This window comes from Mixophyes fleayi, chromosome 6 (assembly GCF_038048845.1).
Source record: "Mixophyes fleayi isolate aMixFle1 chromosome 6, aMixFle1.hap1, whole genome shotgun sequence".
In the NCBI taxonomy this organism is placed as follows: Eukaryota; Metazoa; Chordata; class Amphibia; order Anura; family Limnodynastidae; genus Mixophyes; species Mixophyes fleayi.
In genome coordinates, this window is record NC_134407.1 from 16,689,080 (window position 1) to 16,704,869 (window position 15,790).

Genomic DNA, 15,790 nt, shown 5'->3' on the forward strand with positions numbered 1-15,790 from the left:
TTGGTAGATGGAGTGGAAGTATTGCCCATAGCAACCAATCAGAATCTGGCTATCATTTTCTAGAATGTACTGTAAAATTGAGAGCTAGGTTCTGATTGGTTGCTATGGGCAACACATCCACTGCTCTTTTTAGAAAGAACCATCATTATCATCATCATCATCAGTTATTTATATAGCGCCACTGATTCCGCAGCGCTGTACAGAGAACTCACTCACATCAGTCCCTGCCCCATTGGAGCTTACAGTCTAAATTCCCTAATATACACACACAGACAGAGACAGAGACTAGGGTCAATTTTGACAGCAGCCAATTAACCTACTAGTATGTTTTTGGAGTGTGGGAGGAAACCGGAGCACCCGGAGGAAACCCACGCAAACACAGGGAGAACATTCAAACTGTACACAGATAAGGCCATGGTGAGGAATTAAACTCATGACTCCAGTGCTGTAAGGCAGGAGTGCTAACCACTGAGCCACCGTGTTGATAAATCTACCCCATTGTTGGAGTTCAAATAAAGGAGGACTCTTCTCAAAATTGTTATTTATTGGTAAAAATCTGGATTAATTATTAAAGATACCCCTTATTGTGATCCCCGGATCAAATGTCACTTTAGTTGCTGCTTTCAGGACTCATTTTACATTGACAACTGTACAGTGCTCCAAAATAATCTTCATTCAGAGATGCATACTGTACCTGTATATGGAACAAAAGGTCAGAGGGCCCTTGTTGCTGGAGCTTACGGTGTCTAAGTATGAAATACTTTGTTAATATTTCAATAGGGTTATTGGAACAAGGAATTGTTCTGCGTAGAAATCTAATAGTTTGCAAATTGTTAGTAAAAGAGCCAAAATTATAGATTTGATACATCCATTTCCTGTGAGAATAAGTCTGCTTGCATCCTTAATCTTTGATAACTTGTAATTATCCATCTAGATTTAAAACATGGATTTCAGTTCCTGAGATGTTGCTGTATGTCTGAGCGTTTACTGGTTATATGCACGGGAATATACTTATCTGGCTGACCTCTGTACTCTCATACATCATTCTACTACTGTTCATTTGTTCCTGCTTATTTTATTAATCATATGTAAACCATGCAATGTAGTCTCTCAGTGCTCTTGGCTTCCACTAATGCCAACATGTTTGTCAAACTGATACTTCCGCCATTCTTGCCCGACGACTTTGGGTTCTAGAACCAGGGAAAACTGATCACCATTATTGACCGTGTAAGGAATCTAACCGTGAAGCCCCACTTCTTCTGAGCCTTGGGGAGCTATATCGGCTGAATACGTATTTTGTTCACTTGAGGTAGATGTGCGCATTTTAAATAAAGGTGTTTTTTTTTTAACATTTATAAATATTTGAGGCCCAAAGAAGCATCTTTGAACATAATACTTTGCCTCAATCATTTTTTGTATATGGTACATCAATCTGCTGAATGCCTTGCTGAGATAATGTTTCCCCAGGGGGCCAGGGGAACGCGGTCACACCGCATGTAAGCTGGTGCCTGTTCCATCCTCGCCGCAGTATCCGCCATGTCCATCAATTTAATTGACAGCTCGGAGCTGTGTAATCCAGACATATCTGCGTCGACTGAGTTTTCTCAATATAAAGGATGGTCACTTGTTTTAACCTGTTGTGGTTTTAGCAACATTGTGAAAATAGTGGTGTCAGTAATCTAACATGGATTATCCTTTAGCGAGCTCAAGATAGAGTTAAAACAATGACTTGACATGACCTGCGGATAGACTGCTGTCCCCCTCTTCTGCATTGCAGTGAGCAGTCTGGTAGACTCGCACATGACACACACAAAGATTATGTAATTGTCACTAAAATGAGATGAATAAGCAAAATTAAATTAGACCCCATGTTAGCGGCTGCCAGGAATGATCTCACACTTCAAAAAACACGAAAATAGAAACCTCTGAACTGGAAAAAAAAAATCAAGCGCTGATACTCACGGTAAATTTCACTCATTAGTATTCAATCACACAAAATTACGTAGTAATTAGTTGCTTAATATCCAGGAACATGATTATTGTTCTTGAGGTAATCAGATGCCATTCTCGTATAATTACTACTCAACTCAGCTACACAGCAGTGACCCTAAAATACACCAATAGTTTACTCTACACTGGAGACTTGTCACTCGGAAGCTGAATTTATTGCAACGTTTAAAGGGACAGAGTAGAGAGCTGCATTGTGACTCAACTGAAACAGCTATTTAACTTCACCTAAAGATGCATTACAATTTATTCCCTTTGCATAATGTGTCGCGCCACCTGTTAGGATATAATTTGCTTTGCAATGTATTTCAAGAAAAGCAGAGAGTCAGATCAGGTACAACCGGCTGAGGTCCGCAGGTGAAGGCTTGCCGGAACGTTGGTGGCCCTCAAGCCTCCTACGGTCCTCCACTGCATCACAATATATATTATTTATATTTATATTGAGTATGGCTCTTTTACCAGTGTGAGGTCAGCGCTGGAAGACTTTTTCAGATTTTGATATGAGGTGGGCTTAGTGTAATCTGACACATTGGGGAAAAGCTTCTGCAGGTGCTGACATCACTTCAGTTAGGGTCATTTACAAACTGCAAAAGGTGCGGCCCCGCACTGTTCCTTAAAGTGTGCAGGCACCGTCTTGTCTACCTGAACCAATCCAAAGAATACCCCCCCCCCTGTCTGTAGCACTGAACCGAAAAATGTATTAATCTGCTCCTAAGTTTGAACATTCACCTGAAAATGTGAATGGTGGATGTAGTCTTTTTCTTGGAATACACAGGTCAAAGTTCACCTAAAATACAGGGGTGTATCATGCGTCTCTTTGAAAATATAGGATGAAATCAAATCTCCAACAGAGTTGAAAAAATCAAATCTTTTTGTGGGGAGAAAAATGCTGTGCGCCTTCCCACAAAGTTGTGGCTTCCCCGTAAATGTGTCTTATACGCCCCCTTTTCCCATTTAAATAATCTTGTTCTTCAAATAAAAAACTAACTTTTGCATATTGATGCAAAGTAGATGCACTCATGCCGCTAACTTGTACTTAGCAAGGAAGACTCACTATTGGCCAATAGGCCCCTAAATTTGGATAGAGGGACTGAAGAACAATTGAGGTTTAATGGTCATAGAGGGGCAATCATTTCTCTCAATGCACCTTGAGTTTGACCTTTTCCGAGAGGTATAATACTCTGGCACATTGGATAGTTAGATTTGGTGCATGCCATTCATGACACTCTTCCAAATGTAAATATAATCAAATAATTTCAGTGTACCATAGTCTAGTGGTGGGTGTCCAGCACTCACCTGAGCCTGCATGACATGTGTGTGTGTGACAAAGGGTTAATCAAATACTACCATCTGGTCTGTTTAAAAATTATTAAAACTCTCCCTGTCTTTCTTACACACTACTTTTTGCCTTACCTATCATGCGACCACCAAGGTTTTTTTGTGAAGAGCTAACACTCAGGAAGCCTTTGGTACTCCCTTTATCTAAACTAATCTATCAGCACTCATATTAATCAGAGTTATCATATACCAAATGATCTCCTCTGTTTCAACTATGCAGCGTTCTAATACCAAACTAAGCCTGACATGTTAATTTAAAAGAACACAGAGACATAAACCTATTTAGTGTGATTTAATATGGAAAATGAATCCACAATGAAAAACAATTAACAAAAATGACATACAAAGATATTATACAATAGTTTCTTGTAAAATAAAAGGAGTAAACAACGGAAAAATGGTACACTCATGAATGATCAGATTTCTGCCTGCTGCAAGAAAATGAATTTGCTGGAACACTCCTCAGTATGATATTGACTCCAAAAGTAGACAAATCATTTACATTTACAGAACATTTTAAATATGCTTCAGGTGCCCACAACCCCCCTTCCACTGTAATTTTAGAAGCAGGAAAAATGTGAATACAAATGAGTTTTACTACCGTCCTTTCAAAACACATTTCTAGTCAGGGAGTCTATATACTGGCCTAACGTCTTACCAGAATGTCCTACAAAGATAATATTACCTCCACACAACAGGGGGTAAATGTATCAAACTGAGAGTTTTCCGGCGGGTTTGAAAAAACCAATCAGATTCTAGCTATCATTTATTTAGTACATTCTACAACATGACAGCTAAAATCTGATCGGTTGCTATAGGCAACATCTCCACTTTTCAAACCCACTGGAAAACTCTCAGCTTGATACATTTACCCCCAGGTTTCCATTCATTTACATAACAAACTCCTGTAAGTATATTTGAGAAAATATGGCCTTTTTCTGTGTCCTTATTTCTCTTCATTCAAACTTAGCCCAGTGGCTCAGTCTCCTGTCACCCAGTTGAGATGTCCTGTGACATCACAGAATCACAAAGAATGTGAGGGGTCTGTATATAATTGATGGGTGTTGGTATAAGATTTTAAAGAGATATTCCAGTTTTTACAGCCTGTGCCATTGGTATTGGCCACTCATCTGCAGCTAAGACCACGCAACTGGATTCTCTATACATAAATACATCATCGGTATAGCACAAGAACGTAGAGACCCTTAAGAGATAACAACATAATTTTGTCTCCCCTCTCAGGTTTTAACCCATGGTTGGAGACAGAGTTCCTGTGAGCTACACCAAGATAATACTGTGAATAAAATCACAAACAACTATTTGCAGTTTTATATGACTAGTAAGTAGCTTGCATATGACAGTGGGTAACATGATATTTTCAGGGACCTCACAAATGATCCTTAGTCAACAAGGAGATGCAGAGGGACATTACTTTAGAAAATCAGATAACTTTATGTCATCAGTAGCAAGAAATGTTTGTGTATTCCAAGCAGCAGGATAATCTGTGATCATTCTGCAGCTGAACAGACATCACCAATCAATCATGGAGTAACCTGCTACAGTGTACATGCAGTGTATTCACTCACTAAGCAAAGGGCCGAAGAGAGGACATGACTATGAGCAATAGGGCAACAGGCAGCCCTGAGAAGCCTGATGCCCCCCACTGCCCTCGTCAGTGGATAAATGAAACTATTGGGCATGTACTAAAGAGGAGCAGCCCGATTAAGTTTTGGTGCATTTTTTTCTGTCCAGTAACTGAATGTCCATCACATACAAATGACTCCATGCAGAAGTGATTGTGTCACCCTGGCCTTTCCCAAGTAATTCTGCAATTCGCAGCGTGGGGCTGGCTAAGTTGATGCATCATCAAGCCATGACTCGGGATCCAGGAGGGTTCCCGCTCTTCCGGGAGTCTGGGAGGCCTCCCCGATCTTCAGGATTCTCCCGGAATTTCCGGTAGAGTAGTCAAGTATGTTTTTTAGTTTGGAATTTGACATGAGCTATTACACTAGGTCAGTGGTGGGCAAACTCAGTCCTCAAGGGCTACCACCAGTTCATGTTTTTAGGATTTCTTTAATCATGCGCAGCTGAGTTAATCTATTTGGCTGGGTCAGTAATTATCCCAGCTGTTTCTACAGACAGAAATCCTAAAAACATGAACTGTTGGTAGCCGTTGAGGACTGAGTTTGCCCACCACTGCACTAGGTAATGCACCTTATTGTTTTACTTTTCTTATATTCTAGTTTAGGTTTGTCAAAATAGCATATTTGCTTAATATATTATGTATATAATGTAATATATAAAATGTAATATATATATATATATATATATATATATATATATATATATATATTATATCATGTATGTAATGTAAACTTGCTTTGCTAGTAATATCACACTGAGTGCACCTATGTTAAAAAAAATGACAGTGCAAACACATGTCAGAGCATTGGATGTCCTTGTTGCTAGAACTTTTACTTGCTTTTAGGTAATTGAAGGTCACTTCCCCGATATTATTACTAGTGGTAAACACAAGAGAATGGAACACAGCGCATTTGGAGAAACAAAAAACTGCTCAAATGAAACACATCCAAGTGCTAATAAAAAAAACATTCGGTATTGTGTCACTAAAAACTATTGGTTTTATTTTTAGACTTATTTACTTGCATTATGTTATCGTACCTCCCAACTGTCCCGATTTTTGTGGGACAGTTCCAATTTTTAGGGACTAAAATTTTGGGAGGTATGTGTCATAAACAATTGTAATGATCTATTCTTTCCCCAAACATCTTTCTTTTTCATCTTGGTAGAATGCTGCGGAATCTCTCTAGATTAAACAAAGAAAAATGAAACATAAGCCTTTCTATACAGTCAGAAAATATGAGTGCACAGAAACAGGGTAACTTTATTCTGTCTTTTAATCACATTGATGGGGAAATGTTGCCAGCCATTCTTCCTGTGCTGGGTGAAGGCTGTACATACTAATAGTAGTATTTAGTAACAATCTCTGAACCAGCGGGAGGGTGATGGCTGCTTTTCAAATTGTTCCCCACACATTGTTTTGATTGTTTTGCTGCAAAGCAATATATTGTGTTTTGTTGTTAATCAGCTTTCCTTTTAAAATGACATACTTCTAACACCCATAACTGCCTCACTGTAATGCATTCTGCCTTTGTTTATTTCAAGATAGAATTATATATCTTCTAAAAGTTTATTCTGTCAAAAAATATTTTTTTTGTTCATAGTTATATGGATACTACCCATAAAAAAATATTATTCTTTATTTGTACTCGGGAAATAATGTAGGGGAAATAATGGGGAAATTGAGAATTCAGACTTTTTACTTAGAGCCCTTTCACAGCATGGTGGCTCAGTGGTTAGCACTTCAATTCACAGCACTGTGGTCTTGAGTTCAATTCCTAACCAGGCCCTTATGGAGTTTGTGGGTTTCCGTGGGTTTCCTCCCACACTCCCAAAACATACTTATAGGTTAATTAGCTGCTAACAAAATTAACCCTAGTTAGGGAAATTAGGCTGTGAATATTCTCTGTACATCGCTGCGGAATAGGTGGCGCTATATATAAATAAATGATGATGGTCCTTTGTAAACTTCCCTCTCACTTTCTCCCCGCTTCTTCAGAGCTTTCACATGTAGACTGGGCTAAAGCACAGGTAACTGGATTGCTGTGTGTAGTTGGCAGATTTGTATATGGTTTTTTAAGTGTTTTTAGTATTGTTTTAATTTCTAGTTATTATTTTGTATTTTTTTTAGTATTGTAGTATTTCTTAATTCTGCTTTATTATTTTATTTTGGATTATTTGATGGGTACAGATACACCAATCATGCCCAGAAGGTTGCACATTCTCCATTGGAGAGAGGACCCAATCACGTTTATTCCTATTGAGATTAGATGAATAAGAATGGAATGTTCAAATGGCTTAAAAAAATAAAGTCAATACCCAGACAAGAAAGTCAGAGGTAGTTACAGTGTACATATGGTGGAGGCAGCCATCTTTTGGGTTGAACCAATATTTGTGAGTATGCAGCCAATCAGTCTACTAAGAACTATTGACGTCACTGAGTCATAAGTCATATGGGGTCTGTTTAACAAAGGGCGAAAAGCCGTATGGCTGGCTATAAGACCCAGGAATAAGATTCGCCGGGTCTTTGCCTATTTAAAGGATCTCAGTATGGCGTTAACAGAAGAAAATCATAGAGAAATGCTGTATTCTTTGAATAATAATTTTTGAGCACGTGTAAAATGTTTGATTTTTTTAAACTATTTGTAACAATTTATTTATTTTTGGTGACTATGTGGGACTGAATACCCAGTCTGGGCTTTCTGCTCCACTTTGCATGTGTGATCTGGCTAGCCTGTCCCTTGAGATACCGGAGTTAGCAGCCAGTACCATTGAGGCAGCTCAGCCTTATAGCCAGGGGCTTGCTGTGCTTGGCGGCCGGTCTCATTGGGGGCTACTTTGGGCTGGGTCACTGGGCTACCCGCGCTTGTTTCCTTTAAAATCTTCCTACCAGGCTGCTGAGTCGAGCTCCCCCCAGGCTAAAATTAATCCCCTCTCCCACACCCTGTAGGTTTTTCTAAAAGAACATTTTTGTTATGACCCACACTCTTCCCCAAATGTATCCTTTGTACTGTGCTGGTACATAAATTTGATATAGATTTCCATTTAATTTAGTTTGCTGTAGAGAATTCGGACATGACCCCATTTCCAACTACTAACCGGTTCTCTCAGCTTTGAAATCAAATGTATTTAATTATTGTATCTATTCACGCTGTTCTATTCTTCCAAAGGCATCAATCAATAACTTTCTTTCCCAGACTCCTTTGCCATATAAAGCTTTCAGAAAGGAGCCAAAAAGGGAACTGTGTGTAGCCTTCGATTCTCCCCAATACAGGCTGACAAATCAGCAGAAATCAATGGGAACATCAGAGGACAAGGAGCAGAGAGGCAATTGTGGGTCTGGGAGGTCATTATAGATTATACATTGTATTGATCTCCGTGGTATCTGTGAATCCCTCACTGTAATTTAGTGTCCGAGAATGATCACTACCAGCAGCATTTCTTACTATTACCTGAATGTAGAGGAGAAGTAGCATAGAGTCAGGCCCGGCGCTCCCATTAGGCAAGGTTAGGCACTTGCCTAGGGCGCCGGGCTCTGGAGGGCGCCACAGAATTCTAAAATACTTTAAAACTGTGCGGTGACCGCTGACCATACCTGTCACGGCCGCCGCACAGCATTCAGATGGACGGGGAGGGGGAGAAGAGGCTATTTTGTCACCACCGCCGCCTCTCTGCTCCGTCTCCTCCCCTCCACTAACTAGTGTTAGTGAGTGGAGGGGAGGAGACGGAGCAGAGAGGCGGCGGTGGTGAAACAAGGTAAGGAGAGGAGGGAGGAGGGCGGTGATTTTTGCGGGGGGGGGGCGCTGCTTTTTTAAAAATGCCTAGGGCGCCGTGGACCCTAGCACCGGCCCTGCATAGAGTAAAGAAGCATTGCAGTGTTTTTACTGTATAACGTAATTGCTTTGGGAGAATATTATCATTTGTACTTTTCATTAAGTTATCCAGATGATATAGTTTCTGACATATATAGGTAATCTATATCTGACCACTTTGTAAAGTGACTGCTTTCTTTGTCCATCCAAAACATTACCGCAGTCTACAGGGTTTGCACACACATACATGTCGCATTTAAAAGATGTCAATTAGGGCCTGATTCATTAAGGAACGTAAATGCCTATACATGCCGCATTTGCGTAAAATGACTATACGCCAGTGAACCCAGCAATGTCCAATTCATCTTCAAGCGCCAAGGACCCTTACTACAGCCTGGTATTTCATGGGCGGAACGGGGAGGGGACTGGGCGTATGCACGTAGTCAATGTACTGTAAGGGCGTGCCAAGCTAGAGCGCACGCAGCGACATCTGATTGAAGCTTTGGGCATCTCAAAGGTGTGTGTTTTTCTGTCGTTATGACGTGCACCAGATACAGGTTGGGTGTAAGTGCTGATTACTATGGATGACGGCTGTGTATACATGCTGAAATAAACATGTATTTTCAATCAGGAACAACTGTAAAAATGCATTTTATGTACAGTAGACATTAATAACATCATGATAAATGTGTTGGAATGGAAAAGAAAAACGTTGTCATTATTTACTATATTAATAACAGGTGACATTAAATTACTTTTGTTGTGCGTTCTTTTGGGACTTTATACTCCACATATGTATTGGACGCATCCAGCAGTGTATTGTCTGTCAGAGCAGAGAGCACCTAGACCCGTATTCAACAAGAGACGTATTCTTTAGATCCGCTCCTAGTTGAATACAGACGTGCTTATGGCCGATTTATGTGGGTTTAAAAAAAACAAGACATTTTACATTTGTTTTGTGTGCCTTATCGAATCAGGCTCCTAGTGTTCAGTGATGCTGTAACTGCGACACACCAAACACAATCACGTTTACATGTTGCGCTCTTGCGCTCAAGGGGGGGGGTGTCAGGGTGTCAACAGAGGACACTATGAGCAAATATAACGCGATTAAAGTGTTCTGTACCCGTTTACATACTTTTGCCAGCATTAAAAAAAATTGCTGGTAAAATCATGATTTTGTAATGTCGGTGGCTAAGGAACATTTATAATTGTAGTTTTAAATGTTAGGTTTTTAGTTTAGTTTTAAGATCACTACTGCAAAAAATGCAAAGGAGGAAACAAGAGTGTGAAACAGGACGCTTGCAAGTGGTCGTTGACCGCGTCCTCTCATTCATAGCTCTCTCATTAGATACTTACATGTTCCTCTTATCTCATTGTTGGCTAACCTGTGACACTCCAGGTGTTGTGAAACTACAACTCCCATCATGCTTTGCCAATATATAGCAGCTTATTGCTGGAAGGGTATGCTGGGACTTGTAGTTTCACAACAACTGGAATGTCACAGGTTAGCCAACACTGCTCTATCTGCTTCTCTGCCTAGCTCCATATTTTTGCTGAAGCCCTGTCTCTGGATTGCACTGGTAACACATTTACAGGGAAGTCATAGCAGCTACAGCCAAGACTCATCTGGATGTGTAAAGAAGAACTCAACTTTATTGAATTTAAATGTTTGTAATGTTCCTCTGTTAAATTAAGCTTGGTCTTCTTGAATTGGACATGAGTTTTTGTTTTTTTTTGCTGGAAGGAAAGAGTTCACATGAACAACTGATAATTACGATGTTTGCACGTTGAAACAAAACCATTTCATATATAAATGCAGAAGAGATTACAAGTGCCTTGATGTGCAATTCTAAGCCAGAAATACTGAATGAGCCTTTTGAATAATTGAAATAAACCTGTTGCTTTTACCTTGTAAGACTGCAGAACATTTTGCACAGTATTTTCTTCGCAAAGCATTGTTGATTGCTCCATATAAATTACATTTTTGCTTTAGAATATTCATATACAGAGAATATGAAATTGTTGGTGAATTCTATCTTATGTGAAAATTCTGTACTTGCCTAATACCAAATGGCACCAGTTGTTGTTTACTTAGGGGGTTTCCCTAATCCTAGACCACTGACCCTTGAAAGTGATGATTTTTATTTTGAGTTACTGCTAGTCTACCCCCTCCTCAGGTTTATGTGGTTTTAGCCCCAAGTCCATTCTCCCAGAGCCATATTAACTCCCTATGAGGCCCTAGAGAGAATGCTTACCTCTATTAGTAGAAAAAAATAAACATTAGGGTAATTCAGGCCCCACAGAGCCCACTGGGCCCTAGGTGGGTGTCTCGGTTGCCTAATGGATGATCTGACTATGCATTCTCCATTGTATGGCATGAAGTGTTGCTTGATAGGCGATGAAGAGTTGCTTGATAGCCGATGAAGAGTTGCTTGATAGGCGATGAAGAGTTGCTTGATAGGCGATGAAGAGTTGCTTGATCAGCGATGAAGGGTTGCTTGATAGGCGATGTACTATTGCTTGATAGGCGATGAAGAGTTGCTTGATAGGCGATGAAGAGTTGTTTGATAGGCGATGAAGAGTTGCTTGATAGGCGATGAAGAGTTGCTTGATAGGCGATGTAGTGTTGTTTGATAGATGATGAAGAGTTGTTTGGTGATGGATTCCATATCTTAACAACTAACCTTCTCTTGGTTGTGATCCTCCCAGATCCCATCCTGGGTCTCTTGGTAATGTAGTTCTACCTATCACAGTGATCCATAAGTTCCCACCCAGTGTGATGTGCCTTATATGGATGTAGTGGGGGACAATTTCCCATTGTTATTCCCCAGCTGTGATCTCGCTACCCCTGTATGTGTGTCTACTTGGAAGACATCAAACAGTGCCCCCTCCTGGTTGATATAATTAAACACACGTAATCTATAATATAAATGTCTAGTGGCGTGTGTAAGTCTGTCTGTGTGGAAAAAATAAAACCAAGCTGCAGCGCCACCTGCTGGGCGGAGTTATACACTGACCTACTAAATTCTTAGTGTGTGTGGAAAAAAAAATTCAGAAAGGGCTGAAATTTGGTATACTAATACTAAGATGTTTTTAATTTGTTAATTTAATTTGTTAATTGTTAAAAGTGTTTATAAAGATTTTAAAAAAATATATATATATTTCTTGAAGGAGAAGTGACAGTTGGGAGTGGTTGGTGGTTGCCGGGGGTGACAGTGGGGAGTGGTTGGTGGTTGAGGCCTGGGCTATGGCCCAAATGCATGACAAGAACCTTTTTAACACCTTACGTAGCTTGATTTGACTAGAATGCATGAGTATCATGCACGGGTTAACTTGTAGTATATAAGTTCTGCCAACCTGTGTTATGGCAACCGTGTACAGCTTGACATTGACCACATACATACATTGCAAACACTTCCATACGCAGTGCACTAGTTCACAGTCTCCGTAGGTGTAAATGAATATCAAAGCAATGCTGCTACTAAGATAGCGCTGTCCCATCAGTGAGAGGCAGGTAGCAGACTAGCAGGTTGCCTGATCCATAGAGCATTGATGTGCATTGAGTTGTTGCCATTATAGCAGTAAAAGCTTCACAGAGCAATCAAGAAGTAACAGGGAAAAGCCTTGACAGGCTGCCACAGGCATTCAAGAAAGAGTTCAATGCATAGTCTAATGGAGAATGTAAAGTGAGTGATCACAGAATGACTAATACCACTCAGGCAGGTGAAATATTACTATACAAAGAAAGTAATCGTCTATTTGTATTAGTTTTCAGCAGATTTTGAATCAGGGAGCCGTTTGTCACAGGCTGACACACTCTGTTCCCGCGGAATAATAGATGTGACAATCTTCTGAAAGTACATGTTCATTTAAAGCCGTCACAGGCCGAATTGCTGTAATTTGGAGGTGTGCTTTAAAGTACAGGCTAACTTCCCTGTCTACCAACTATTGCTGTAAGATCGACCCTGAACCTAACTTAAAATGTAACCCCTACCTAATTCTGTTATGTAACAAGTAATCCCAGTGTTTGCTACTTTCATAGTTGTGGTTGGTTGTCACAGGCCAACCCTGGTTGTCTCATGACAGCGAAGCTGAGCTGTCAGACCGAATGTCTATTCATGTTGGTTTGTATTCCCTGATAATGGGTTAATGACGTGGGGGAAGGGAGGTGAGTGAAGATGCCAGCAAGAATAAGATTCCTCCTGGCAGTTCAGATACCCTGATGCCAGGGAAGACTGGCCGGTAGCAAGTTTCAATAATCTTGGAGATCGTATAGACTGTTGCAGATACCTGTGGGTACCTGTAACTTGTGAAGACAAGGTTGTAGGCAGTGCCGGATTAAGGCAATGGAGGTCCCCGGGCTAAGGCTACAGTGGACCCCCCACTGATATATATACAGCACACACCTGGTCCTCTTCTCTCGCTGCAGCCTCCTCTTCTTTCTTCTTGTCCTGCTGTCCCTGCGGCCGCGGTGCGCAGCGTGCTGCTTAGTGAGGGCCCCCCGGCTGCCTCTGGCCCCTGGGCTATAGCCCACAAAGTCCATTAGGTTAATCCGGCTCTGGTTGTAGGTGGCAGCTGGAGGTACTCTATTAGAAAAATTATTGGGTTATTGGGAATACTGTTGTACAAGTTAGTAGATAGTGGAGTTATCCTTTGCCAATTATAAATGAAATTGTGGAACATTTTATAATTATTTAGTTATTAAGTTATTTATATAGCTCGTACATATTCCAAAGTGCTTTACAGATGATAGTCCTTCACATCAGTCCTTACCTAGTGGAGTTTACAATCTATATTCCCTACCGCACATACTCAAACACATACATACACAAAGTAGGGTTAATTAACCCACCAGTATGTCTTTGATATGGGAAGAAACTGGAGCACCTGGAGGAACTGACGCCAACACAGGGAGAACACATGACCCTAGAGGTGTGAGACAGCAATGCTAACCATTGTGCCACTGTGTTGCCCATGCTAGGGGACGGCTGGCAAAATTTAGCCCCGGGGGGTGGGCAAGACTCGACTATTTGGAACATTTTAGAAGAAAAAAATGCCGATGGCCCAGTGACCCAGCCCAAGGTAGCCCACTATGGGACCAGCCCAGGGGGCGGATGCCCCCATGTCCCCCAGCCCAGCCTGCCACTGGCCCATGCCATAGTGCAGACAGGCATTGTTTCTTTGAGTTCAGAAGGCCAGACCAACAACTCGGACAAGTGCACTAGGTGGATCTCGCCTTTGGCTCCCTCGGAAAGGAATACTGAACATTTTGTATAGTAATAAAATTTGGATAAGTCATTTGTCAATGAGGATGAGTATTGTAGTTTGATTCCCCATGACACTGTCTAGAAAAATTAAAATTCATAATAAGTTTTGTTCTAGCAGAACCAGAACATATTAAGCTTGTAGAGGTGCATACTATGAAGGATGGCGATTGTTGGTTTGAGTTATTGTGGAACTGACAGTCTAAAAAAAAGCTGCCAAGCCAATTGTCAGTGATTAATTAATCTTCCCTTCCTGAGATTCTCGTGTCTCTGTCTATTTTTTTTCAGGCATTAATTAAAAAAAAAAAAACTTTATATTAAACACGGCTTAGTTGTATTTTCTTTGTATGTTCTGCTTTTTTCGTCACGTTGCTAATTTGCTCCCTTGTCTCATTTTCTCTCTTTTTCAGATGAAGTCTGAAGAAGCGGAGGACAGAGCGCTGTTTACAGAGACTTACTGCAAAATCTGCAATGCGCAGTTAATATCCGAGTCTCAGAGGGTTGCACATTACGAGGTGAGACTCAGATACCTGCACTCAGTAACATCGTAACTTCAAAAGAAATGTTATCGATAGTGTTAAGATTTTCTCTTCCATCTGATGCATTTTTATCTATGGGCAATTTTTATCCCCGATTTTTAAATGATCAGACATGAACCATAAAAGTGAAAACATTGTTCAATTTTACAGTTCGTCAGCTCTGTTACTGCCCCCCAACTCTGTCTTCCATTTCAGAAATATGAATCGCCTTCCTTTTTTTTTTAGAACATTGGTATCTAATACATGACAAAATGCTGAGAGTGCAGCCATTTGAGCAACTGTGACATCACTCTCCTCGACCCTGTGTATGAATAAACTAATTCACGCAATGCTGTGTCCGCTGTGCAATAGAAACATAGTGAATGTTTTTAATGTAAACACCCCAGTTATTTCAGGGATAAACTGTGTTGGACGGTGACAAAGCATACTTATATATATTGTGCGGAGAACGATTCAAACCTATGTATTTATAGTTGGCTGGAAATCACTATTAAAGACCTGCAAATGTTTGTTCAAGACCATGCCATTACTGCTAGATCATAATAAAAGGTCGGCCATTGTTAGATCCCAATTACAGATGGAGAAATGTTGTTTTTGAGAAACTGTGTGATCTGGTTCTTATCTTCTGGCGAGCCAATCCCGCTACCTACCTCAATCTGCTCCGCACTTACTGATTAGTGACTTGGCAGAGTGATGTGGCACAGCGCCTGATCTCTCCTTAGATCTGCATGAAGAGAGCTCTTCACTTGTGTACGTGATCTAAATGTTTTTGGGTAATACTGGAAGTATTTTTGCTGCTCAGTCCAAGCGCAGAAGGGACAGATCTCGTCTGATTTCGTCACAAGCATAGAGTGGCAAGGTGGGTTTGCCCCTCTTTAGAACAATTCCACACCCCAGATGCTTCTCCTTGTGAGACTACTGTTCTTTGTACTCTCATTTGATTATTGCATGCGATCCATATCATCTTTTGTACATTGTCCTACTTTTCTTTTTTTGCACACGAATGTTTGTTATGAGCTCAGGCTTCATCTATGTGGCCAATTGCTTGTCTACTATTGTGATTACAAGTCAACGGTTACGATCCTGTGACCATTACTAGGTGTGGTTTATTATCTTTGTTGGCGTGCTAACATTATGGTGCCTCGTTTTGAAATTTGTGGGTATTTGGCATACTTGCCAACTCTCCCGG

The 15,790-nt window shown here is 40.6% G+C and overlaps 1 protein-coding gene across 1 annotated transcript in view; it reads left to right on the plus strand.

Moving 5' to 3' along the window:
- The window catches only part of ZMAT4 (zinc finger matrin-type 4), a 287,868-nt gene that overhangs the window by 42,937 nt on the left and 229,141 nt on the right, over positions 1-15,790 (plus strand). Inside the window, exon 2 of the mRNA XM_075215932.1 lies at positions 14,473-14,577. Coding sequence (XP_075072033.1) covers positions 14,473-14,577 — 105 coding nt within the window. The remainder of the gene's footprint in view (positions 1-14,472; positions 14,578-15,790) is intronic.